Here is a 25,635-nt window from a genome sequence, read left to right as displayed (position 1 = left end):
AACATGTTCGCCGCCCACTTGAGCTGCCTCGCAGGTTCTTCTCCAGTGATTATGCAGGGCACACCAATGATTATGCAGGGCATATTGGTGAACCCCGCCTCCAGCAGATAATCAACGCACTGGAGCCAATCATAAAAACGATGTTGATTGATCGATATGCGTGTTGACTTCCATGTCGTCCCATCAATCCACCAGAAACCAACAGTCGCAAGGGAGGGGCTCATTACCGCGGATCTTACCAAAACGCCCTCAGAAATGCACCGGTTCCACTCAGCAGTTGTAAAACAAGTGGGCCAATCCTAGAAACTACCTAGACGACCTGTTGGTTACATGCGTGCAGGCCTCGGCCCGTAACCACCAACACCGCTGCTTAAGCTACCCTGGTGGCACACGCTAGGCACTTTTGGAAGTTACAGAGTGAGTTGCTCCACCGTTCACTCGTCTCAAACACGGGGTGTGGGCCGGCTGAGCCAGAGAGATGATACCGAATAATTTCACATCCGGTTTATAAACACTGGCCAGCGGCCGCGGTAGCAGACGTACAGATCCGACCTTGTCCCTGTGATCGATACCACAAGTACATGACATCTTGAAATTTGGACACAACCAACGCCCATTTTTCTAGGGTTTGACTCACCTGGGCATTGCCTTTGCAATGACTTCAACGGTTGACTTGTGGCACAGTAAATGGCACGGTCTGGAGTAGATATGATTAAATTTGAGCAGAATCTCGACAAAATGCAATGGCTTGCATCTGGTTTGGCAAACACTCACCTTTTCATCCAGACACGATTTTTGTAGATTGTCCATCATGGGCACAGTCACCTTTCCCCTCATTCGTGACCGGCAATATGGCATGATAATCGCACCGGCGATCTTCAGCATTTTCTCTATTGTTGCGGTCGCCTTACGATTCACTGCACGGCGTCTTGCCCACCGAAAGCCAGATTCTAGCGACTACACTCTGCTGGTCGCCCTGGTTCTGTCAGTCGGCTATTCTGGGCTGAACATAGCTGAATGCCTCGTTGGCGGTGGCGGACTGCATGTCGCCGAGATCTTTGCCCACGGAGGCTCCATGATCACGTTTCAGAAGGTAAGTCTCAAGTCTGATCAGTTCGACCCTAAATCCTCCTCGCCTTTTGAATTTAGAATGCTGACAGTCTTGTATTGTATAGATCGGTCTGGCTGTGCAAGTTTTGTGGTCAACGACCGTGACCTTTGTCAAGATATCCCTTCTTTTGCTCTACTGCAGAGTATTTCCACTCACGTGGTTTCTCTGGTCTGCACGCTTCATTGGATCTCTGTGCATCGGTTACACAATAGGGACTATACTCGCCGCTTTTCTCGTCTGCCAGCCTCTAACATTTTACTGGGACACCACTATTGACGGCGGCCACTGTGGGAATGAGTTCCTTTCTTACATCCTCACTGGTTCAATCAACATATCAACAGATTTGATGGTGCTTCTTTTGCCCATACCCAGCCTAAGCAGGCTCGAGATGTCATTGTACAGGAGGCTGACGCTCATCGCTACGTTCGCCTGCGGCCTCTTCACCTGCATAGTTGGTGCCCTGCGTCTTCAAGCAATTGTCACCATCGACTTCAACGACTACACCTACTCCATCGCCAATGCCATGACCTACAGTGCCGTCGAGCCCGCTGTGGCCATCATTCTGGCGTGTGTACCGACACTGCGCCCCTTGCTCCCATTCCGGACGCGGAACTCTAGCAAGGCGGGATTCGGGGCCAGCAATACTCTCAAGTGGAGGTTGCATCCCAGCCTGATCACTTTTGGTGGCTCGGGAAAGCCTAAAACTAACGTTAGAAATAAGGCTGACACGCAGGGCGCAATGAGGCTTGATGATCACCTCGAAACAGGGTCTGAGTGCGAGCTCACTACTAGGCCGGAGTGAGCGCTGCTCGCACCGGAGGGATTCAACAGAGTGAGGAGATCAAACTTGACGAAAGAGACGATGGAAGCGACTTTGAAATGGGAGCCTGGAGCTAGAATGAGTCGAAAGCCGAGCCCCGACGTTGTAGAATCAAGTACTCGAGCGGAAGGTTACCCAAAGAATTGTCACCACGGCCCCGGGGTGCACCCATCATTTTCAAATACTTCTTCGACCTCTGAGTCATGGACAAAGTACGATAGATGCTTTCAATCACTTGGTTCATACCTTTGGCAATATGTTGAGTACTCGATTTAATACGTACGATGCAGTCCTGCTGCATCGTGTAATTCACTGCATTGTATTATGCATGCCAGCGAGCCCGTGGCTGGGCGCCACATGCTACACCTAGCCGGCGCCAACAACGACTTTTGAACTGTAAACATACCCATGAACTATGGAACATACTTGAAGACACCAAATATTGGTATGCATGCTAAATTGAAACCGGGCTCCGTCGCAAACACACATTGAAGCTGGTGCTTGGCTCAGTGACTTCGGATACTTAAGTACTACTAGTAGGTCTACTTGGCAGCTATACTGTCGAGTTTAAATGGAAACCGTTTCTCACTTTCCTCCAGCACCCTTCTCTGCCTACAACCAAAAGCAAAGAGAACCGCAGCCGAGCATCCAGACGTCTCTGGACCATTGCTCTCATTGAGTGTGTAAGCGGTCTGAGGAAGTATGGACTTGCGCTCTCAAAATTGAATACCTAGGTATGTATTTTGACTATAGTATAACTACTTAACCTATGATGACATCTCTTGCATTAGGAGTTTGATGTCTGCGCCATCTAATGGCGTGATGGAAACAGTGCTTCATCGTCTCAGCGAGCTTATAGCACAGGAGCGAATCGCCATGCATTTCATGTTGTGTTCAATGTTCCTCACAGATCTTGCATGCACTGACGTTCCGGAAGTAACCCCTGCTGCGTTCTCTGCACCGTCCAATCTGTAAATCTACTCCGAGCTCAATTGTTCTTTTTCTCAGGCTCTTCACTGTAGATGAGTAACAAAGTAGGTGACTGAATTGCATTTACATTGTGCTACGTGAATCTGATCTTGATCGTCATGTACCAAAAGTGTATATGTACATCATAGAAAGTTGCTAAATAGTAGAATCCTCCCAAAATAATCTCGTTTACCTCTTCTTGGCTGAGGTGGCATTAAGCTGACTCAGGATGACGTCCGCAGCCTTCTCAGCAACCATGTAGGTCGACACGGCGGTGAACGTGCCAGGAATCCGAGGGTAGACCGAGGCGTCAACAACACGCAGGCCAGACACGCCACGAACGCGGAAGCTAGAGTCCAGGACGGCATTCTTATCACCATCGGCGCCGATGGGGACGGTGGACGAGGCGTGGTGACCCCATGCGGTGTCCTTGGCGTACTGGCCAACGGCCTCAGCGCCCTGGACGTCTGCGCCGGGGAGGACCTCGGTGACGTTGACAAGCTGGCGCGCAAAGGCGTCACGAGCGAGGGCGACGGCCTCGGTCAGGGCGGTCACGTCGGCCTGGAAGTCGTTGTTACCCGTGTCAAAGTAGTTGAAGGTGATCTCGGGCATATCAAGGGGGTTGGCGGAGAGCAGCTTCACGGTACCCGCAGTGTTGCGAGGGTGGGCCTTCAGGATGGCCCAGGTGAACCAGTCGTGCTCCTCGGTGGCGTTGAAGCTGTAGTTGGGGAAGTAGCCGCGGAAGTTGACGGGGCCGCCGAAGACGAAAGCATCCCACTCGTTGTTGGTGGCGACGGAGCTCTTGTAATACATGGCGGCGGCGAGGCCCGGGGATGAGTACAGGCCGTGGTCGCCTGCAACAGGGTTCTCCCAGCGGTCGAGACACAAATCTGCTGCGCTCTCATCGAAGGTGCAGCCCTCCAAGGCAGTCCAGTTGTTCGGGATCTTGCCCTGGACCGTGATCTCGTAGTGGTCCTGGAGGTTGGTTCCGACACCGGGGGCGTCAACGATGACGGGGATGCCAAACTTCTTGAGCTCAGCAGCAGGGCCGACACCGCTGAGCTTCAGAATCTGAGGCGAGTTGTAGACACCGCCGGCAATGATGACTTCGCGGGAAGCTGTAACTGAGCCAGGGGTGCCAGTGGCACCGCTGCTCAGGGGGCTGGCCTTGTAAAGGTACTTGCCATCGAGGAACTCAACTCCGGTCGCACGCGGTGGTTTAACAGACTTATCGAAAGTGATCTTGGTAACATGGGCGTTCAGGCGGACATCAAGAGGGTACTTCTTGCTGCCGTCCTCATTGGTGGCATCGCGGACCGCGACCACAAACTCGCGGGAGCCAACACGGTGAGCATCGCCGGTTGACAGAGGGATTTGGTAGTAGCCAGGTGTAGTGTCGCGGGTGTCAGTGTCTGCATTGGCGTCGCCGGCGATCAAAGTTCCGAGGTTGATGACGGAGTTGGTCTCGTTACCAAGGGCGAATGCTCCTCCGGTAAGCATGCTGAGGAGTTGGCCGTCTCCGGTCACGATGCTTAGAGGTGCAACCTCAGTGGAAAGCCAACCATCATAACCGTGCCCAGGTTGCCCAGGCAGCAGATACTGATTCTTCTCCATCCTGACGAAGTATTGGCGCATGTTGTCGGCAGACCACGACGAGTCACCGGTCATGGTTGCGATGTAGTCGAAGTCTGACTGGTGGGGGTAGACAGCGATCAAGGCATTGTGTGCTGTGCATCCTCCCAGGGCACCAGTACGTGGGTAAAGGGTACCCAGCAGCTTAGAGCCAGCAGGAGGGTTCAGGCCGGTGTATATGGAGCCAGAAGGGGTCTGGTAGCTGGTCTTGAAGTCTCGAGCCTGGCGGGCGTTGTCGGCGTAGTGGTGAACAAAGAAGTTCCACGAGACCTCCTTCTCCTCTGACATCCTCACGCTATAGGCCGGGACAGTGTAGTTGTTCTCGGTGCCATGGTCGTCGCCAGCCTCAAGGAGCAAGGTCTTGTGGCCGGCGAGGGCAAGACGGGCAGCCAGGGGACCTCCGCCAGCACCAGAGCCAACGATAACATATTCGTAGCCAGTGAGGTTCACGGCAGTTGCAGATGTAGCAAGTGCCGCAGTGGCCCTCAGCATATGCTGAAACTTCATGCTGGGCTAGATGTGGCTGTCCTGCATGAGCGTCAGCCGGGATGTCTTCCACCTGCAGCAACAACAACAACAAAAAAAAAAAAAAAGTCTGGACCTACCGCGACCTCTGTGTCTATCACTTTCTGACACTGCAGCCAAATACGATAAGAGATGCTGAACAAGCCACACAGAATCCTGCGCGATCCCATCATGAAACCAACTCTTTATACTACTCCTGCAGGCGACAAAACCCCCCTTTTCCAACTGATCATCGTATCGTACATCAACTGTCCCCTCTTCATTTCCCCTCTCGGCGGATGTCCATGGGCGAAGCAATCCTCTGCCGGCGCTGTCGCCACATCCGGGCTGCTACCGGCCTTAGTTCGTCTCTACCCTTGCTAGGCACCGAACTATCACTGGCTCAACGGCGACGATCTTTGCCAGGGATGTTGCTCACGTAGTATAGTGTCAACTAGCTTCCCCTCCACGTGCTCGCCCACCCTTGAGTATATTCGGACGTTGCAATATCTTATGAAGAGCTTCAGGGGCTAGAACAACCTGCAGCTCTTATCGTGCCTAGCTCTCAGCTGAGGGTGGAGGCGACATAGCCCGATAGCCTCGTCGCATGGCTTCGTCGCATGGCCTAGCAGGTCCATGGCATCATCCACTTAATAATGTAACTCTCAGCTCGGAGACATGTGTTGCATTAAAAATGTCCCGATGTTACCCCCCGCGGCTGAATCTGTCCTTGAAGCATGCTATTTTCCATTTTGAGTGGTAGAAGTGGATCTTGTGCGTGCCGTCTATGCGGCTTCTAGCGGGGCCCCGAGCGTCGGCCAAGATGGAGCCTCGGCCAAACTGACCCTCGGGGAATGGCGACGTAAATAGTGGGGTTCATTGATTGTTGGGAGTCCCAAGTAGAATAGTCTGGCGCTTCAATGTGGTGCTCGGCAAATTTGGCCTCGCCTTCAACATTCTGGGCTGGAGTGAAGGTGGCAAGGTGTGATACGTGGGCTGAAGGTTCAGCCTTTGCATGTGATTCTGAGGAGTCGGGAAGGTGACTATTTTCGTATAATATTGGAGGACGTTAATGGGAATTATAGATCATTCTGCAATAGTATGGGAAGTGCATGAGTTGGGCTTGGTGTTCAGCAGACAGTCAGTGCCCGATCCCCGGCCGCATGCTTCCCCCTGTTACTCCTCGCTACCCAACTCCTACAAACTTTGTCTAGATGCCATTGAATTTGCTGCTTGACCGGTCTCGAATATTGGGATGAGGTCGCCGATTCCTCCAATACAGTGTTTGTGGGGCCAGTGAAAGAGTTCCTCCTCAAAGCACAGAGCTACTACGTAGATGCGAGTGAGCCGCAACGGCCAGGGGCTCCTCCTAGGGCGGACCGGCAGCCCCAGCTTAGCTTCTGGTGGCGATCGAGATAATAGTCCTAGGGCTGAGAATGTTGAATAGTACATGCTTGGACTTAATTGGCTCGCTATACGACCAGCTATACACAAAAAAGGTCGCCTTGCCAGTTTGCCTGGCTTGGTAGCACTGCTTCATCCAGCCAATCCTTTTTTCCACGTCTGACATTTGTCGCCTTGTCCTTGCCCGTCATTATATGAAATTTTTCTCATCCTGTCTGGCCTAAAACGATGCATGCATATAGGCGTCACTCTTAGGGTGCAATTCACCTGAGTGGTATAGTGGGGCCTTTCTTATATCCTCTACTATCTACTTTTCCTATAACTCCAATAAGGGGCCTCTAATTGCCATATTGTATTAAATATAGAAGAGAGGTACTTTTACTTAAAAGTATCTAATACTTTATTCTAGATTAGAGTAACTATTACTATAGAAATTTAATTTTAAATTTAACTTTAAATTCAACCTTAACTTTAAGGTAACAGCCTTTAGCTAAAGGATTAGAGGGGTTCTGCTTAAAAGGGTTAGTTATTAATGGCTATACGTCCTTTATTAGGGCTATTTATTTTATAATTAGTACTCTTAAGGAGAGAAGAGGGGAAAGAAAGAGAGAGAGAGAGAGAGGGTAAAATAGTGGTTTTTAGTAATTTTTAATAGTAGAAATAAAGAGAAGAGGAGGAAGTTAAAGTTAAGAGATAGCCCTAAGGCTTTCTCACCTTACTCACTATATAAAGTCCCTAAGTAATCTTTTAGTAATAATAAAGATTTTTTAAATATATTAAGATTAGTTAATAAAAATAAATAATAAAAAAAGAGTATCTAAAAGGATAAAAGAGTTAATAATAGTCTTAAAAAGGAGGTATATTTATTTTTCTATTTATTAAGTATACTTTATACTGAATTTGGGTGGTATAGGTGCTTAAAGTAGGGAGGTCCTAGTGATTAAAAGGGTTTCTAGTAGTAGAGGATATAAGAGTACCTATATAGTAGGGCTTAGAAAGTCTTAGCCCCCTCCCTCTTTTACTATATACCCTTAAAATAACCACCTAACTTTAATTAAGTATAACTTTATAAAGAAATTAATTAAAAATAATTAATTTATATTAAATTAATTATTAAAGTCTTTTTTTTAATATTTTATATAGCTTTCTTTATATTTATAAATTATATTTAACCTTTATTTTAATAATTAAATAATATTATTAATTTTATTTTAATTTATTATTTATTATACTTTTATATATTAATAAATAATTTATATTAGCTCTATTTTAAGTTAATTTTTATAATTTAAAGTATTATTTATTTAACTTTACTTTAAATAGCTTTTAAATATTTTTAATTAAGTTTAAATTAAATAATTATAAAGGTTAGTTTATTAAAGAAATTCTATTATTTAATATAAAGGTTTATATTATTTTTATAGTATAAATTTAAGTATTATTTTATTAGAAATTTTATATATTATTATAATAAGAAAAAGTTTTTATAAAATTTTTAAGTATAAGTTTATAATATACCTATTTTATTTAGCTTTTAAGTTTTTTTATTATTATTAAGTTATTTTAACTAATTTAAATAATACCTTATATTATTATAAAATTATAAGCTTTAAATCTATTTTAAAGGTTTAAAGGAATAATTTTAAATATTATATTTATTAAAGAAGATTATTTATAAGGGTATATTATAAGTAGATAATATATAAATACTAATATTTAAAAGTAAATTTTAAATATTAATTTATAATAAATATTTAATATTATAATATTATAATTTAATTTAATAATAATAAAGCTTTTATTTTTTAATAAAGGTATTTAGTATATAATTATTTAATAATTAATATAAATAAATTTTAAGGTAGTATAAATAATATTATTTAATATATTAATTTTAGTAAATTTTAAATTTTATTATATAATAAAAGATTTTCTTTAAGGATTAATAACTTTAATTAATAAATAAAATAATTATTAAAATATTTTAAATAATTATTATAAGGTTTAATAGTTAGTTTTTTAGTTTATTATTTTTTTATTTAATTATAGTTAAAAGATATTAATTTTATAAAAAATTTAAATAGAGCCTTTATTTTTAAGTAATATATTTAATATTATATTTATATATTTTAAATGAAATTTATAAGAAAACCTATAATTTAAAGTTACTTTTTTTAAAAAATAAGTATTTATAAGAAGGTATAGTTATTATAAAAAAGAAATTTAAAGTTATAGGTAGAATTTATGTAAAATATATTTTGTTTTATAGGAATGTAAAGGGGGTCGAGACTTTTTAAGCCCCACTGTAGTGTAGTTGGCTAGTTCATTTAGAAGCTATGGAGGGCTATCGCGAACTTAGAAGTTCGAAGTATGTCGTTGGGTGGCTGACTAACGAATGGTCCCCCATTTGTCTGCCACCATGCGTCCACTCATCACGTCAGCTGGGTACGCGTTGCGAGAAAATGCACAAGGGAACGACTCACAACTTGTTTTCTCTCGATCTGAACCATCCACTCGTCTTGCTGGCCAACCACTTAGTCGCAGGGTGGTCCTCATCTCGCATGATGATATGTGCATCAACTAGGCAGGCTTAACCGAGCACTACGTCTCAATAAATAGGTACTAGGGGTCTCTTTCCATGAAACTAAAACAAAAATATGTTCCAGGTGGTTAGTTGAGAGGTGAGGAAGAGGTGCGAGAGATCCATGAGCTTACCCAGATACGAAAACCCTCCACCCGTGTCATTATTTATGGTGAGCTGAAGAAAAGGCTCGGTATTGGCTGCACGACTTGTACAAAGTCTCGAGCAAGTGGCATCGTAACTATTTCACGTGGCAAGGCAAGTGGCACCACACTGTATGAAACCTCCTGCCGTCTCATGAAAACGAGTCTGTGCCCGAAATTTTCTGTGACAACCTTGGAACGATAATCAAGAATTCACATGAGAAAATAGCAAGTCAAATGGGGTAGATGACAGTCATCGCCAGTAACAATTTCAGGACTAAATCTGGGGCCAGACTGGTCGGAGACTATCTTGCCTCGACGTGGGTAAGTGGTTTCGCTTCCATTCCGTATACGTCCGAGGACATACATGGCGCCTTCATACGGTGGCAATGGTGTTAAATTCATGATTTCCCCCGACCATCCTTGGTTCTACTTGGAACCAATTTCCAAAACACCAACCCCAGAGATCGTATTTTCGTCGGCAGCTTTAACTTTAGTTCCATCAGCAGTACTAAGGACCACATAGACCTGCCCACTAGGGGGTGGAAGCCCCTGTGTGGCATTCCCAGCGGGTACGCATTTGATCTGGTACTATGAAGTGGCTAATTCAGCTTATTCCTTGAAGTTGAGGGAGTAAAGAGAGGTAGGTTAAAGACGTCACAACTTACGTCCTTGCCTCCCGAATCGACTGCTACGGGAACATAATATGTGTCTAACCCTGAGTAGAACACGGCGTACACGGGGGTCTTTTCCTGCGCCAATCCAGCCTGCATCGCATTGGCATATGCGTTAGTAAAAGTCACAGGCGACTTGCCCGCAACATAAGCCTTCTTGCTCGGCTGAACTGTCAGAGGCGGGAACGCCTTGAACGGCAGCGCTGGCGTCCCTGGGGCGAAGGCGGTAATAAACCCAGCCGCGAGGCTATAGACGGCGTTGAAGTCCAGAGGTGTGTCAAACGATTTGGGAAAGGGTGCCTGGCCCAGGGCATTTCGGACATAGGACGAATGGCGCGACTCGACCGTTAGGATTGAGCCGGCTGCGGTCAGGTACGCCTTGTCGGCGATGGCTGCTGCAGCACCGAGGTACGCAGAGACGCCGACGCCTTCGAGGACCGATGCAAGCTGCACGAAGGACTTGGCATCCGTACTGGGAAAGGCAAAAGTGGGCTCCTTGATGGATGCATTCCCGAGAGCACCCGCGAGAAATGACACGTGGGTCTATTATCAGTCAGACGAGGTCCTGCGGGGCATACTCTTTTGGGGACGGCGACTCACTTGTTCATCAAAGTAGATCTCTTTCAGATTCTTGTAGAAATCATGGGAGAATCCTGCCTTGTGAAAGTCCTTCTCGGTGTAGTTCGCCAGGCCTTGCTGATAGAACTTCCGCTCGAGATATTCTAGTGTTAAGGCATAATTGAGGATAGAGACATCACCTCCTGGGGGCGCGCCGAAATTGGCGCGTGGCTGGACAGGAGCTGACACAGAAGGAGCTGACAAGGTCGCAAGGACCATGAGGGCAGTGTATAAATGCATGATATGTGAAACTGTTTGATCCGGACAGTGATGTTCAGACTATTATTGTGGGTGTCTCTATTCTCCAAACCAGTATCGTACAGGAAACGACGAGATCTTATAGACAGGACAACAACGGATATTTTGCACGCCATAAGTTTCTCGGGACCGGATACAACGCTTTCCAGGCATCAGAACTCAGCTGTAGACATCAATCCGTCATAGAAACTCTCATGCCACGTGAACTCAAGGTACGTTGAATGGCTGAAGATCGAACAATCCATGACGATCTTGTGTCACTCAACCCAGTTTGGACCAGACTTCGCGGCAAGAGCGGCCCGTGATGCAGCACTTGAGATACACCTCAGAGTGAAAGCTGTCGGCACGGTTACTATCGTCAGAAGCATCATGATGAGCGTTTAATGCCACGAAAATAGGAATTGATGGCCCGTGCTTCCTCTGGTGGCGTTGAGCCAACGCCGGAAGCAAATCTATCCATCAATGGTCAAAAGCATGTAGACCATAGGTGATCATTCCCTTTTTCACCCGTAAGCGGCAGAGAATTAAAGCCTTTTGTGTGGGCATTCAGGTGGAGCTACTGTGGTGGTGCAATTGCAAATGCGGAGGCTACCCCGAGATCGCCGTACCAGCAACCCATCATTTCCCTTTCGTCTTTGATGGGGAGAAGGTTGAGTTGGGGCTAGAAATGGCATCGCTCCGGCCTGGTTCTCATCCGCCGGATGTGTCGCTAGCCGAGCGGCTTAGCCTCTCACCACAAGTTCGTGTTCACAGACAACCCGGCACGGATAGAATACCTTGACCAATATCATACACCAATGAGATTCTTGCAGACTGGAAGGGAGGGCTGTACTATTGTGATGCATTTGTGAGAGTAAGAAAGGAATTGTGGGAACTCCTAGTACACATGTGCAATTAGGCTTCTCGTAAGTACCTACCTAGAGGCCAAGCAGAGCGACTACTCGATTGCTCCGGGAATTGGACCGCTGACCCCATCCCCCGGACCATCGTTCTCCTGAGGCTCTCCGCCCATCGGCCGAATCGACCGCAGATAGCGGACAGAAATGGACACCGCGATGCTCGACCTGGGGCGCTCAGAGTCCGCTTCACATCACTGCCATGAGGAATACAGTGGTACACGGCAGTTTTCGTTGTGTTAATTGAGCTCAAGCTTTATCTCAATGCCTGAGAGTCTATCACAGTTTGGATCGTAAATGATAGACTCATTCAAAGTGGCATTCTGAATAATGGGTGACATACTCATCGGGCTTGCTTCTAGTCCGTATATGTCCGAAGCCACACACGGCGCCTTCAGACCGTGACTATCGTGAACGCCAATAAGGGGCTCTTATGGCGCTTGCCGGTGGATACACAGAGGAAGAGAGATGCTTATCAAGTAATCACAGATGTTCCGAAGTCACAAATGGGGCTACGTATCTGAATTTACCCTACCTAATACACTGTGTCTTGAGCGCTTACCACCATGTGAAGGCGCCATGTATGTCCTCGGACATATACGGAATAGAAGCGAAACCACTTAACTCGAAGTATTGTAGCTGTAATAACTTAAATTAAAGAAACTCATGCACCGATCATTCATATACCTGTATACATTTAGTATGGAATGGTAGTCTTAATGGGCGTGACAAGTAAAGACCAAGCAGTATAACCCCATGATAGCTGTGCTTAACTTACTTCCGGTCAAGAGGGAATGGCAAAATGGGAAGGCATTAAAGGAGATAGAATATCTAGCAGGCTGAAGAAACATGCTTGCGCATAATATCCTCATCTAGTACCTGTATTCTTAAGAACGCCCGTCTTCGAAGACAGCTAACTACCCGTGGGCTTCGGCTTCCACTTACCCACCACTAGCGTAATAGGTACTAAAACCCCACAACAACCTAAACTTCACAACAAAAAGACAGGCTTTTCCCTATATAAAACAATACTTTTTAGTACTTTCAACTTATTATAATAAACTTAATATTAACTTAATTCTTAAAAAAGAATAAGTTTTAAAATCCTTAAGATTAATAGATTATTATATACTATTTTCTTAATAATTAGATTAATTTTAAAAAAGTTAAAATATATTATTTTAAATAAAAATAATATATAACCTTAAGATTTAATAGCTAAAAAAAAGTCTTGATAGGTTACTCTCTAAGAAGTTTATATATAAAAAAACCTCCTTTTTATTGCAAACTTTAGGCCGTTGCAGGTTTTTAGCACCCACTCCGCCAGGAGTGGGTAAGTAGAAGCCGAAGCCCACGGATAAGGGAGAAAGGGCACTAGGTTAGTTAGTCTGTTCCCATAGCTTGATGCACGCTTAATAATAAGCATTATCTATGAGTCAGAACGGCAAGAACAAACACAAGAAAGAAGCATTCCCTGGCCCGTATCATCCTTCCAATTCTCGATGACACTTTCAAGCTGCAGAAGTATTTTGGCCGTCAGGTCGAATCTAGACGCGCAACAGTCGAGAGCCCAACCGTCCAACAGTTTGTCGCACAACTCCCTGAAATAGGCTCCTGTTGTCTTCACCTGACAGCGGGACCCAGAAAAAGGATTGGCAATTAAAAGCATGCCTAGTGTGTAATTTCGAGCTGAAATGGCAGATAAAAAAACAAGGATCGATCTTATTCCCTGGGATTTTAGCTCCGAGGAGCACCAGCAGCGCATGTACCTACAACGGGTCGCATGTGGGTGGAGGAGCGATGAGATCCAACGGTGGGTTGAGCTTGGAAAGGCTGGCCAGAAGACTCTCTACTGGGTTGTGAGTAGGGCCAATCTACTTACCCAGGTATTGATATTACAACTCTGCAGACCAAGATTGCTAAATACGGACCAACAGCTGCTTGCCGAGGTCCTACCAGCACGAGACCGAGAGGCTCTGAGCTCTCAACACACTGCTGAGTTTCCGCAGGTACGCAACGAAGGTCAACAAGGCCTCAGCCCGGACATAACGCCACTTTCATATATATCTGACGCTCATCATCTAGGAGTCAGCCCCAATCGTGGACACAGCAACAACGCACTGGCAAAAGCCCCGCACACCCAGCAACCGTGCATTCATCCCCATCGGCCACGTCGCCCTGGACCTCCGCCCCGAAGAAAACGCGCACCTCAAACTCACAGACGAGGGGATTGTCTGGGTCGCGGGCCTCTACATCTCCTGGGTTCTCCATAGCCGGGGTTTCGGGCGGGAGGCCATGGGCATGGTCGAAAGCATCGCCTCCCTGGAGCCCCTGAGCGCAAAATGCATCGTGCTGGACACCATGCCTAAAGATCAGCAGATGAAGCCGGCTTTCATCGAGAAGGTGTATACCAAACAGGGGATACCCAAACCGGCTGTGCCCGTGCAGGACTGGTATGAGAAGCAGGGGTATGAAGTCTTTGCTAGGGACGTGGCTGCGTACAAGTGGGAGAACGCCACTACTGGGGAGACTGAGGATTTTGATTACCTATATTTGAGGAAGAAGTTAACTTGAACGCGCATCACTTTCACACATAGAAGGGTCCCAAGTCTTCGCAAAGTGCTTCACTGTCTAGGCTCGAGGATATTATCTGTTGGCTAGACTCTGGTTCCAATCAAGTCTGAGATGTTGGCCAACATGTGTAGTTTGCAATAGAAAATTTGCAAACCCTCTAGTCTACGATAGCTTCAACACTCGTAATTCTTCTGAATAATCCATGTTTTTCCATGTGCGTTGGAACTTCTACTCTATTTTCATCTCTGTATAATAAATAGCCTTGGAACACCGTGACGTCTGCGAAACCTCATCACAGGGATGCAGATTTGATGCACAATCAGGGCATGGGCGTAGCAACTGGTACAGCTGCAATCGTTGAGGACATGGCGAAGAGATCATCCTGTTTAAGCTCCACAGGTGACCTCGTCCAGTTCAGATGAGTCGGCAATCGGTCTCCTTATAATGATGAAGTCAGTCATCATCCTTCAAATAAAGTTTTGCATTCAAATGTTGTAATAAAAGCTCACGGAAGAACGAATCGATCCAGTCCCTCCGAGCCTGCGTAGCATTTATACCACCAAAGACCAGCATATAAATAGCTGGCGCAAGCCCAGCGATGAATGCGTTCTTGGTGAAGTTTGGGTTCTGGACGCCATGTCTAGTCAGTAAGATATCCCAACGGGCCCAAAATTTGTCTTTATCACGAAGGCGGCATCCATGCTGACAAAGCCGAAGTCTTTTCTCTTCTACAACTCCTTGAACAGCGACAATTGACTTGGGCGAAACCAAGCGATTGCATCCACCTACCTCGGCCTTGGCCATACTGGTCCGATACCTCCTAGATTCTGCAGCCGTCCGAATAGTAATTATGTCACCTTCAAACTTGGACGAACTCTGGGCCCAGATCGCCTCGTCGAAGTGGATATTGTCGCCAAAGTACAAGTCCTTGCGGGACAGTGAGCCGTCGATCTCGATGTCGTTATGGACGTTGGAATCTTCCAGGTTGAACGTAGAGCTGTTGCCGGTGGTCGAATGGGCGAGGGCGGTGTTGATCTCGCTCTGAAAAGGCTCAATCGATAGGTTCATCACCTCGAGCATGGCCTCGGCGAGCTGGGCCGGGTCGATGTTGCGACCGTCGCGGGGGATGTAGCCCTGGTTGGCCAGGGCGTTAAGGCCTGGGCATGGAGAGCGACCTGTGGCATCGTCAGCCTTGTGTGGGTGTAATGTTGGTTCAAATTTCAATGTTGGAAGGCTTACTGTCGCTTTCGGTGTGCGGGATGTATTCGTGCGGGTCGCTTGGGTATGCAACACACCTGAGGGAGAGTTCGCTCAATAGCAGGTTAACAAAGTAGAACATGTGCATTTTATGTGACTTCAAGGTTTTTTTGACGATTGAAGAATCGGGTGATCGGTAAGGACTCGGCCGACTGCTCTCGTCAAGAAATAGCCTGGATTTATGAGAAACTGACCACCTACCGTGTCTGAGACGTTTGCATGCATAATTCAATGCAGCTAGGCTCACATGAATACGCCTATACGCTCAAAATCGTTGAATACACCTTTACGCTGAATGTAACCATGGCTGTGAGTTCGGTCTTACATGAGACGGACCCGTGGCGTCTCATACACTTATACGCTCGATCCATTAATAACATGCTCAGCCGTATCGGCTGTAGCCGATATAATAATAACCTTCTCTTTATATATAGAAGTAAATAAATATAAAGAAGTATATTCCTTAATTATATTTATTCTAATTCTTTTCTCTTTAATCTATTTATTAATTTATATTTATATTATTATTAGATTATATTACTTAAAGAAATTTATTCTTTAAAAATATTACTTTATTATATTTCTTTTAATTAAAATTATAAAATAGAAGTAAATCGAGATTAGTATACATTATTACTGGACTTCCTCATCTATGAAGTCATAGCCTATCACTTAGCAAAGCCTGACCATCATTTCCGTCAGTCGGTGTCGTCACGGTAAGGAATGAGTTCGCTCCAGCAGATCATTTTTGTTGATGAAGCCGAGGACCTTCTATGCTTATACCTGCTTCCTGCCTAGCTAGTCGAGCTTCGAAAGATCGACAGCTTCTAAATCTTGGTACTCCACTACTAATCAATTAACTTTTTTTGTAATTAAAAATGGCACATAATATGCATGTGATGTCCATAGGTCTCCTCTGGGTATTCGTAAATGGGTAGGTCATGCGCTGTCCTTGCAGGGGATATGATGAGATCGGAGATTCAATTGTACATTCAAAATGCTGTCGATTTTGTAGGACTGAAAATAGAAATGTCTATAAATTATCCCGACAAATAGCCAAAAGGCCAAAAGACGAGTGGCTCTCGGTAGGTATTCTGCAGCAGCCCCTCAGATGGTGTCATGCCCTCCACATAAGGCGAGCCAGCATCGAACGTGCAACGCACCAATCAATGAAGGCTAATTGCTATGAGAGCTGCGAACCACCTAACTCCATTTTACAAGCGAGATGCTCTTATCGATGGTATCATGAGGATGCCCGTGACGAGACGCGAAGTTCTATCATCTACCATTATCTCCAGCAGGCATCGGGTCGTTCAAATAGGTGAGAGTTTCTGCTCTCACAATGTACCAAGACGAGGCGAAATCTTCGACATGTCTTCTTATCTTACTTGATTATTGCAACCTTTCGCCTATAGCTCACCATGACAGACTCGAATGGCCCAATCGCCGGCGTGTCGGCGTTGGAGCTGCCTATAGCAGCCTCTTCTTCAGGCGATGGGTCGTCGGCGGAGAAAAAGTCCCTGCGAAGGAGAATTCAGGCCGTCGTCTGGGACACATTTGAGAGGACTCCCGAGGAACGCCATTTTATTGCAAAGATTGACTTCTTCATTCTCACTTGGGCAGGTTTTACCTATTTCAGCAAGAACTTGAACACAAACAATATCTGTCAGTAAATGGTTGACAAGTTGAGTCTGCGAACTCTCAACGCTGACAGCTTCCCAGCCAATGCATATGTATCGGGAATGAAAGAAGAATTAAATGTCGTTGGAAATGAATACCAAACGTGAGCGGTCAAACCACCACACAAGAAGGTCGCGCTTGCTGAACACTTTGCAGCTTCACTACGATGTGGACAATGTGAGCGAAGAATCTTGGCAAATTTTGAAAATTCTACATGTCAACTGACAAGAACAGAGGATACGTTGTTTCACAAATACCGTCACAGATAATTTGCACCAGAGGTTGGAGCTCACTTGTGGCTGCTTGTGTGTTGTCACTAACTGTATATATAGTTCGACTTTCTGTATGGTGCCCCAGCTGGGAATGTATGTTTTATGAGAGCTTTTTAGTTTCCTTCCCTAAGGTTCTCTCCGTCTCGGACCGCTCTACGTGGAAATATCTGACTCAATCTTTGCAGTATTTTGGGTCATAGTCACCTTCGCAACTTCTGCCGTCAAAAACACTCATCAGTTATACGCCTGTCGCTTTTTGGTGAGTCGTTCGTTTTCTCTTCACAGCTCGAGGCTTGACCCAAGTTACCGACGATCAATCGATAGGTCGGACTCGCAGAAGGCACTTTCTACCCAGCGGTTCATACCGTTCTTGGAGGCTGGTATACGAAAGAAGGTGAGGAGAAAAACTTATTATCTTATCCGAGGCCGTATCATTGATACGTCCGAGCAGAACTAGCCAAAAGAGCCTGTATATTTTTTGCAAGCGCGTTTGTTGGCTCTATGTTCAGTGGATATCTTGTTCGTACCCCGAATCTGCGCCCCTCCGGTAAACGGCTTCCAATAACACGCAGAACAGCAAGCAGCCCTTTACACAGGAATGGACGGTGTTCACGGGCTCGCAGGTTGGAGATGGCTATTCGTATTTGATGGCGTTATTACATTTCCAATGGCTCTCTGGGGTAGCTTTCTCTTCCTGGAATTGTTGCAGTGAACCTATTACGATTGACATCTATCCAGCCTTCTACGCACTACCGGACTTACCCAGCAATACTCGAGTGCATTGGCTGACTGCCAAGGAGAAAGCTCTCGCTCTTGATCGAATGAAGCGGGCGGGTAAACAGCTTGAAGAACCGTTCACGTGGCAAGGACTTAAGCGTATTCTGAGGAAGTGGCATTTTTGGGTCTACACGATCTATTATACGTGAGCACAGGCCCGGAAGAAAGTTTTCGCGGGTAAACGTCTATCTGACAAGTCTTTCAGGTTCTTCATTTGCAGCGAAAACATTGGAAGCTACATGAACTTGTGGCTCAAGTCCCTTAATCGGTATATCATTTACATGGTTTCTTTGTGGAGAATTTCCTCTAACGTTACTACAGATACACGGTACCGGAAATCAACACCTACCCTACTGTCATAAACGCAATCACAATTGTGACAACACTTTGTTACGGCTGGACTAGCGACTCACTGCAGGTTCGCGCACCAATTGTCTACTTTTCACTCACAGTCTGCTTCTTTGCCGCCCTGAATTTGGCGATCTGGGATGGCGTTCCATTCGGACTTAAATGGGCGTCATTTTATCTCACCGGGTAGGTGTTCTTATCTAGGTGATTGATTGGCAACTGACTATCAAGCTTCCAGCTTCGCGCAAGGCTCGGGTCCTGTGTTTCTTGTATGTCTACCTACGTATTGTCCAATCTCGTGTGCAAAGCTGACATTAAAAAAGACCATGGTCAACGAGCACTGTGCTGGAGATAGTCTGGAAAGAAGGATCATTCTTGGCTCGACCAACTCGGTAGCGTGAGAGGACATGCCTTGCATTCTTCTGTCTTTAGTACAGACAGCCTTTCAGCACATCGCTAATTTGGCTTGCAGATACGCATTCAACGCATGGGTCCCACTGCTAACCTATAACACAACATACGCTCCGCGATTCCTGGTGGGAAACTCAATGACTGTTGTGTTCATAATATGCGCGGCGCTGACACTATCGCTCGCTATTTATCTACAGAAGAGAGATACAGTCACTGGATCTATCTACCATAGAAGCGACAGAGGAGGACATTATTTGAATTATTCAGAAAATAGGAGAGGCAATGATAGTACTCAAAGTTGATTTAGAATCAAGGTCCTAGGTCACTATGATATAAATCCAGTCATTTGTGGTCAGGAAGGCCACAGCTACTTCTCAAATGTGTTCCCAAGGGTTATTTATATAGTATAGGAACGATTAGTTAGGTACATGACCAAACAATAGAACATTGATTCTAGAGACACAATGTATTATGTACCCTCAGTGAGAAGTCCCGAATCTCGTCCTGGTTATCATAGGTCCTCCTGTTTTCAACTATCAGCGCAGACTTCTCGGATTCAAGGGCAGTCAAGGATTACGAGGACTTTGTCGACTACAATAACGACATCTATCGCGACAGCATCGGCCATGGAACATTGATCGTCCGTCTGGTCCAGCAAATATGCGGCGCCGCTGATGTATACATCTCGCATAAGGGAAAATGCCGCCATGACCATCAAACCCTATCATTGCTAACCCAGGTACGTCGCAGCATGTCACCATAGAAAAGCGATCGCAACGTAGTTACCTTCTGACTACAATAGGCAATTGACCATGCCAGAGAGGCCTGGGAAGTTGATGTCATCGTGATCCCCTCAGAATTCCAAGCCGAGTACGAAGACATGCTTCAGGCCATCGGAAGGGCAAAACAAGCTCACATCCTTGTCTTCGCTGCTATAGGGACCTGACGCATATAGCATTTCCCAGCCGCCTGTATAAGTCCGGAGTGCTATTCTACATGTTCTCCACGAATGCAGAGGCCCGCTGCTTCCCCTACTTCAACCCTACAGCCATGCCGGCTGCGATTGACAGCTTTGCGGTCCTGGGGCAGGACATCGCCCTGCCCAACGTCACTAAATCCATATCGCACACATCCTTTTCTACGGCGATCGGGGCAGCACTGGCGGTTCTGCTTCTGGACTTTTCAGGGCATCCTGATAGTCGGATGAGGACACGTCGTCCGCAGCATCTCCGTCGGGTTGAAGGGATGGCGGCTTTGTTCTCGAGGATGTCGAGGACGGGGCTGGATAATGGATATAGGTGCATCGTACCGTGGGAGCTAATACCATCTGACTGTCATGAAAATGAGGGTGGCAACGTCGTGCGGGAGCGATTTTTGTGATACGATTTCGGATACTTTGGGCAGGATATGGTAGTCCTGGCCTCTGTCTCCTTTTTGAACTTCAACAAGTCGTGAATATTTCATGATTACTATTCCCTCGCATAAAAGCGGGCCAGTAGTTAAATACCATATTCAAACTGGCACTAGTCAATATGTGCGACAACATCATAAAGGGGTTGTTATGTGTTAAAGTAACGCATTTGTTTTTGTTTGGGGTTCTCAACTTGTCAAATAATTGAATGCGCTGGGATGACCTAGATTCATTGTAGATGACAGACAGGTGTCGGGAGTTGATGGCTCTAAGTACCTTGTGGACTCCTTATTTTTCTTACTTTTACTTCACGGATTTAATTCGTCTCCTTTCCTTGATCTGGCTTGACTACGGCCTATCGTATTTCATTAGCATGGTAGTGTGGATTCCTGCTGTCTTTTTATCTACCTAGGTAGGTACAGAGCCGGTTCTACTGGTGTGGATTATAAACGCACTTTGAAGTTGACTAATATACTTTGCTGCACAAGGAGAAGTAAGAGGAGATATAATTCAAAAGGTCAGACCCTTTGTTTCGCTTCTTATTTCTCATATGCTTAATTTATTTTACTAACTTTTCTGCCCTTAACACGCCTTGTCAAGGATGGACCTTTCTAATTCCACTCATGGGCTTTCATGGAAACCGTCATGTTACTTACATATGTAAATATGGATTCCAAACTCTACAGCTCATCCTTTGAACTGGATCCACCTGTACCCAATGTGACCTTGCTGCCAGCGATACGATCGAAGGTCCTATGCGTGAAGTCCCAGACAAGCTTGTTGACGCCCTTCTTTCTCATTGACGATAGCACGTATTCGTTATCAGTCGTCTCCCCCAATGGGTCGACGAGAAAGATGCCGCCGCCAGACTTTTGGGCGGCATTGAGGCCCTGTGGCGTCGGCACCAGGCCGCTACGGACTCCATACCGGTCACTGGTAGCCAGGAAGAGACCGCGTGCACCTGACTCAACCTGACTCATCTGGTTGGGGGGGCTCATGCCAAACTTGGCAGCCCTGGCCAAGCCAGGCGTGGACACAGGGCCCGGGAACCAGTGGAGGATGCTCAGCTCTGGGTTCTCTTGGGCCACGTGTTCGAGGCAGAGCGTGTGCATGGTAGAGGCGTGGCTGGACGACGTCATGAAATGCCAGTTCCGCGGGTCCTTGACGTCGAGGTCTTTGACGTTGAGCTCCCGCTCCAGGCCTCCGGCCAAGACGGTCAGGACCCGCGGGACCGGCGCGTTCTTGAGCAGGGGCAGCAACTGCTCGACCGCCCGTTGGCGCGAGTAGTAACGTGTTGTCATGGAGGGCTCCAGCCCCTCGCTCGTGTCCTTGCGGCCCTCGAAGGCCATGAAACCCGAGGACATTACGAGCAGGTCCAACTTGCTCTCCTTTTGGGTGATCTCCTGGACTATCTTGTCCACCTCGGCCACGAGCGAGACGTCAGCCTTGATGAGAGAGATATTGGCGGTTGGGCTGGAGTGGCGCAGGGAATCCAACAGGGTCTCATGTGAGCCTACTGTCTGCGGGCGAGCGACAGTATAGATTCGTGGTGACTGTGGCGCATTTTGAACGAAGTGCTGCAAAGTACTCTGTCCAATGCCTGAGGTCGAGCCGATGAAGAGCGCAACAAAGCCTTGAGGGATTACCGACGATATGCGAGCGTTCGATTGCTGTACCGTCTTGTAAGAGACCATTTTGTGCAAAAAGAAATTCTGAATAATAAAATGCGTATCTAGACTAATTAAGTAGGTAAAAACAAGACCGGTTGTAACTCACTTAACATTATAAGGGCATTTCTCTTTCACAAAGGAATGCTCGGCCTACGGACGGACATCTTTCAATCGGGCTAATAATTAAGAGAGAGCTAATTAATTTATATTCATATCCTAGAGTGATTACTAGGGCTGCGGGGTAGAAGTAAGTATATAATTATCTAATAGGAATATATATAGCTAATAAATACCTAATCCTCCTTATTTACCTATATAAATATATATATTTAAATATATATTTATATATATAATATTACTTTATATAACTTTATAAATCTAATTAAATTATAAAATTTAAATTAAATAAATAATAATAAATTTAAAAAGAAATTTAAAAATATTTTAAATTTTAATATTTATATATTTAAAATATATATAATATTTTATATAATAATAAATACTTAAAATTTAATATTTAAAATAAATAATATTAATATTAATTAAAAATAAAAAATATAATATATTATAAATATATAATTTTTAATTTTATATTATATAAATAAAATTAAAAATAAAATATTTAAAATTATTAATGTTTAAAATTTTATTATATTATATTTATTTTTATATTATATAATTATTAATTTTTTAAATAATTTAAAATTTATATATAAAGTTTTTAATAATTTTATATATATTAAATAATTTTTTTATAAAAAACTTTAAATTGTTTTTATTATATTTTTTATATTATTAAAAATTTAATAATTATTAATATTAAAAATATAAAATTAAAAATAAATTTTTCTTTTTAATTTTTTATAAATTATTTTAAAACTTTTTTAAATATTTTAATATTTTATTATAAAATTTAAAAATAATATATTATAAATTCTTTTAAATTTATATTAAAATAAAAATTATATTTTTAAATAAATATTTTTAAATATTAAATTAAAATTTATAATAATAATTATTTAATAAATTTTTATTTAATTAATTTATATTATTATAATTTAATTTAATTCTATTTAAATTTTTAATATTTATTTTTAAAAATTAAATTTAAAAAACTTTTAAATTTAAATTAAAATTTATATAAATTTCAATTTATTTTAAATTAAATTTATAATTTTTAATTTTAATAATATATTAATTATTTTAAATATTAATAATTTTTTTAAAATAAAATTTATTTTTATATAATTATAAATTTAATTATTAATAATTATTTTTTTATAAAATTATTAAAATTATAAATTTAAATAATAAAATATAATTATTTTATTTAAAATTATATTTTAATTTAATAATATAATAAATTAAATAATTATTTTTAAATAATTTTATTTAATAAATATTTATTTAAATAAAATTAAAAATTTTAAAAAATAATAATTTTATTTTTATTATTTTTAATTAATTTATATTTAAATTATAAATTATATATATTTTTAAATTTTTATTAAATTATAAATAAATAATTAAAATTTTTAAAAAATATAATATAATATATTTTTAAATTTAATTTAATTAAATTTATTATATAAAATATTTTATAATAATTTTATAATTATTTATAATATTATTTATTATTAAAAATATTTTTATATTAATATATTAAATTATATTTAATTTATTAAAAATTAAAATTATTATAAATTATAAATTATTTAATTTTAATATTATTAAATATTATATATAATATTATTATAAATTATAAATTATTTATATTTTTAATTTTATTATTAAATTAAAATAAATAATTAAAGTTTTAAAGAGATAAAATATAATATATTTTTAAAAATCAATTTAATTAAGTTTATTATATAAAACTTTTATAATAATTTTATAATTTATTATATTTATAATACTATTTATTATTAAAAGATATCTTTTTATATTAATATACTAAGCTATATTTAGTTAATTTAAGTTAATATTATTAACTTTAATATAAATTAATTTATTAAAAGTTAAAACTATTATAAATTATAAGCTACCTAATTTAATATTAATAAGTATTATATATAAATATTAAATTTACTATATAATTAAGTTATATATAAATATAAATTAATTAAAATAAATAAAAATAAAGCTATTATTTTTTAATTAAAATTTTAACTTTATTTAAATAAATATTTATTTATTAACTTTATAAATAAAACTACTTAAAAGTAGTTACTTAATCTACTATATAACCTATTAAATTAAGAAATAATTAAATAAGGTAATTATATTTTATTACTATATATAATATTTAAATTTATAATTTTAATAACTTTATTATAAATAAAAGAAAAATAGCTATTAATAATTAAATTTATAATTATATAAAAGTAGACCTTTATTTTAAAGAAAAGTTATTAATATTAAAAATAGTTAATATATTTTTAAAAATTAAAAATTATAAGTTTAATTTAAAAATTAAAATTTATAAAAATTTTAAATTTAAATTTAAAAGTTTTAATTTAATATTTATATTTATAAAAATAAAATATTTTATATAACTTAAAAAAGTTTAAATTAAATTAAAAATTAAAATTAAAATTATAATAAAAAAACTAATTAAATAAAAATTAATTAAAAATTATAATTATAAATTTTAAATTTATATTAAAAAAATATAATATTATTATATAATTTAAATTTTTAAATTAATTAAAATAAATAAAAATAAATATTATTATTTTTAAAAATATATATAAATTTTAATTTTATTTTATAAATAAATATTTATTAAATAAAATTATTTAAAATAATTATTTAACTTATTATATTATTAAATTAAAAAGAATTAAATAAAATAATTATATTTTATTATTTATATTTATAATTTTAATAATTTTATAAAAGAAATTATTAATAATTAATTTTTAATTATATAAAATAAACTTTTATTTTTAAAAATTAAAATTTATAAATATTTTAAATTTAATTTTAAAATTTTTAAATTTAATTTTAAATAAAATATTAAAAAATTAAAAATTAAATAAAATTATAATATAATAAAATAATTAAAAATTAATTAAAATTTTATAATTATAAATTTTAATTTTATATTTAAAATATATTTAAATTATATATTAATTTTATATATAATATTTAATAATATTAAAATTAAATAATTTATAATTTATAATAATTTTAATTTTTAATAAATATAATTTAATATATTAATAAGAAAAATATTTTTAAAAATAAATAATAATATAAATATAATAAATTATAAAATTATAAATTATTTATATTTTTAATTTTATTATTAAATTAAAATAAATAAATAAAATTTTAAAAAATAAAATATAATATATTTTTAAAATTTAACTTAATTAAATATATTATATAAAATTTTTATAATAATTTTATAATTATTTATAATATTATTTATTATTAAAAATATTTTTATATTAATATATTAAATTATATTTAATTTATTAAAAATTAAAATTATTATAAATTATAAATTATTTAATTTTAATATTATTAAATATTATATATAATATTATTATATAATTTAAATAAATATAAATTAATTAAAATAAATAAATAAAATTATTATATTTTTAATTAAAATTTT

General features: G+C 40.5%; 6 protein-coding genes across 6 annotated transcripts; 2 read left to right on the top strand and 4 right to left on the bottom strand.

Moving 5' to 3' along the window:
* Nucleotides 1-811: 811 nt before the first annotated feature.
* On the top strand, nucleotides 812-1,913 carry KVR01_002681 (uncharacterized protein; the record flags this gene model as incomplete). The annotated part of the gene is made up of 2 exons (XM_044783374.1): nucleotides 812-1,093; nucleotides 1,176-1,913. 2 exons carry the CDS (start codon nucleotides 812-814, stop codon nucleotides 1,911-1,913), a joined length of 1,020 nt encoding a protein of 339 aa, XP_044647696.1.
* A 1,057-nt stretch (nucleotides 1,914-2,970) lies between these two features.
* Nucleotides 2,971-5,173, bottom strand: KVR01_002582 (uncharacterized protein). Its single transcript, XM_044781231.1, has 2 exons — nucleotides 5,138-5,173; nucleotides 2,971-5,060 (listed from the first exon to the last, which is right to left on the bottom strand). The coding sequence occupies exon 2, from the start codon at nucleotides 5,037-5,039 to the stop codon at nucleotides 3,090-3,092; it is 1,950 nt and encodes a 649-aa protein (XP_044647597.1). The 5' UTR covers nucleotides 5,040-5,060; nucleotides 5,138-5,173; the 3' UTR covers nucleotides 2,971-3,089.
* Nucleotides 5,174-9,593: 4,420 nt separating this feature from the next.
* KVR01_002739 (uncharacterized protein) lies at nucleotides 9,594-10,696 on the bottom strand (the record flags this gene model as incomplete). The annotated part of the gene is made up of 3 exons (XM_044783994.1): nucleotides 9,594-9,655; nucleotides 9,829-10,381; nucleotides 10,439-10,696. The coding sequence occupies 3 exons, from the start codon at nucleotides 10,694-10,696 to the stop codon at nucleotides 9,594-9,596; spliced, it is 873 nt and encodes a 290-aa protein (XP_044647754.1).
* Nucleotides 10,697-13,079: 2,383 nt separating this feature from the next.
* KVR01_002260 (uncharacterized protein) lies at nucleotides 13,080-14,201 on the top strand. The gene is made up of 3 exons (XM_044786737.1): nucleotides 13,080-13,469; nucleotides 13,548-13,619; nucleotides 13,696-14,201. The coding sequence occupies exons 1-3, from the start codon at nucleotides 13,305-13,307 to the stop codon at nucleotides 14,182-14,184; spliced, it is 726 nt and encodes a 241-aa protein (XP_044647275.1). The 5' UTR covers nucleotides 13,080-13,304; the 3' UTR covers nucleotides 14,185-14,201.
* Nucleotides 14,202-14,637: 436 nt separating this feature from the next.
* KVR01_003163 (uncharacterized protein) lies at nucleotides 14,638-15,529 on the bottom strand (the record flags this gene model as incomplete). Its single annotated transcript, XM_044787677.1, has 3 exons — nucleotides 14,638-14,811; nucleotides 14,974-15,359; nucleotides 15,424-15,529. The coding sequence occupies 3 exons, from the start codon at nucleotides 15,527-15,529 to the stop codon at nucleotides 14,638-14,640; spliced, it is 666 nt and encodes a 221-aa protein (XP_044648178.1).
* A 5,491-nt stretch (nucleotides 15,530-21,020) lies between these two features.
* KVR01_003514 (uncharacterized protein) lies at nucleotides 21,021-22,034 on the bottom strand (the record flags this gene model as incomplete). The annotated part of the gene is made up of 2 exons (XM_044787467.1): nucleotides 21,021-21,842; nucleotides 22,017-22,034. 2 exons carry the CDS (start codon nucleotides 22,032-22,034, stop codon nucleotides 21,021-21,023), a joined length of 840 nt encoding a protein of 279 aa, XP_044648529.1.
* Nucleotides 22,035-25,635: the final 3,601 nt, after the last annotated feature.

Source organism: Diaporthe batatas (genome assembly GCF_019321695.1).
Source record: "Diaporthe batatas strain CRI 302-4 chromosome Unknown Contig00003, whole genome shotgun sequence".
Classification (NCBI taxonomy): Eukaryota; Fungi; Ascomycota; class Sordariomycetes; order Diaporthales; family Diaporthaceae; genus Diaporthe; species Diaporthe batatas.
The sequence above is the reverse complement of the archived record's forward strand: the minus strand, read 5'-3'. Positions and strand labels throughout refer to the sequence as shown.

Excerpts from the sequence above, each read along its gene's own strand:
- KVR01_002582 (XM_044781231.1), bottom strand. The coding sequence starts at position 5,039 with ATGAAGTTTCAGCATATGCTGAGGGCCACTGCGGCACTTGCTACATCT.
- KVR01_002260 (XM_044786737.1), top strand. The coding sequence starts at position 13,305 with ATGGCAGATAAAAAAACAAGGATCGATCTTATTCCCTGGGATTTTAGC. Across the intron at positions 13,470-13,547 it reads AGAAGACTCTCTACTGGGTT|CTGCTTGCCGAGGTCCTACC; the intron begins GTGAGTAGGGCC and ends ACGGACCAACAG. Across the intron at positions 13,620-13,695 it reads ACACTGCTGAGTTTCCGCAG|GAGTCAGCCCCAATCGTGGA; the intron begins GTACGCAACGAA and ends CTCATCATCTAG.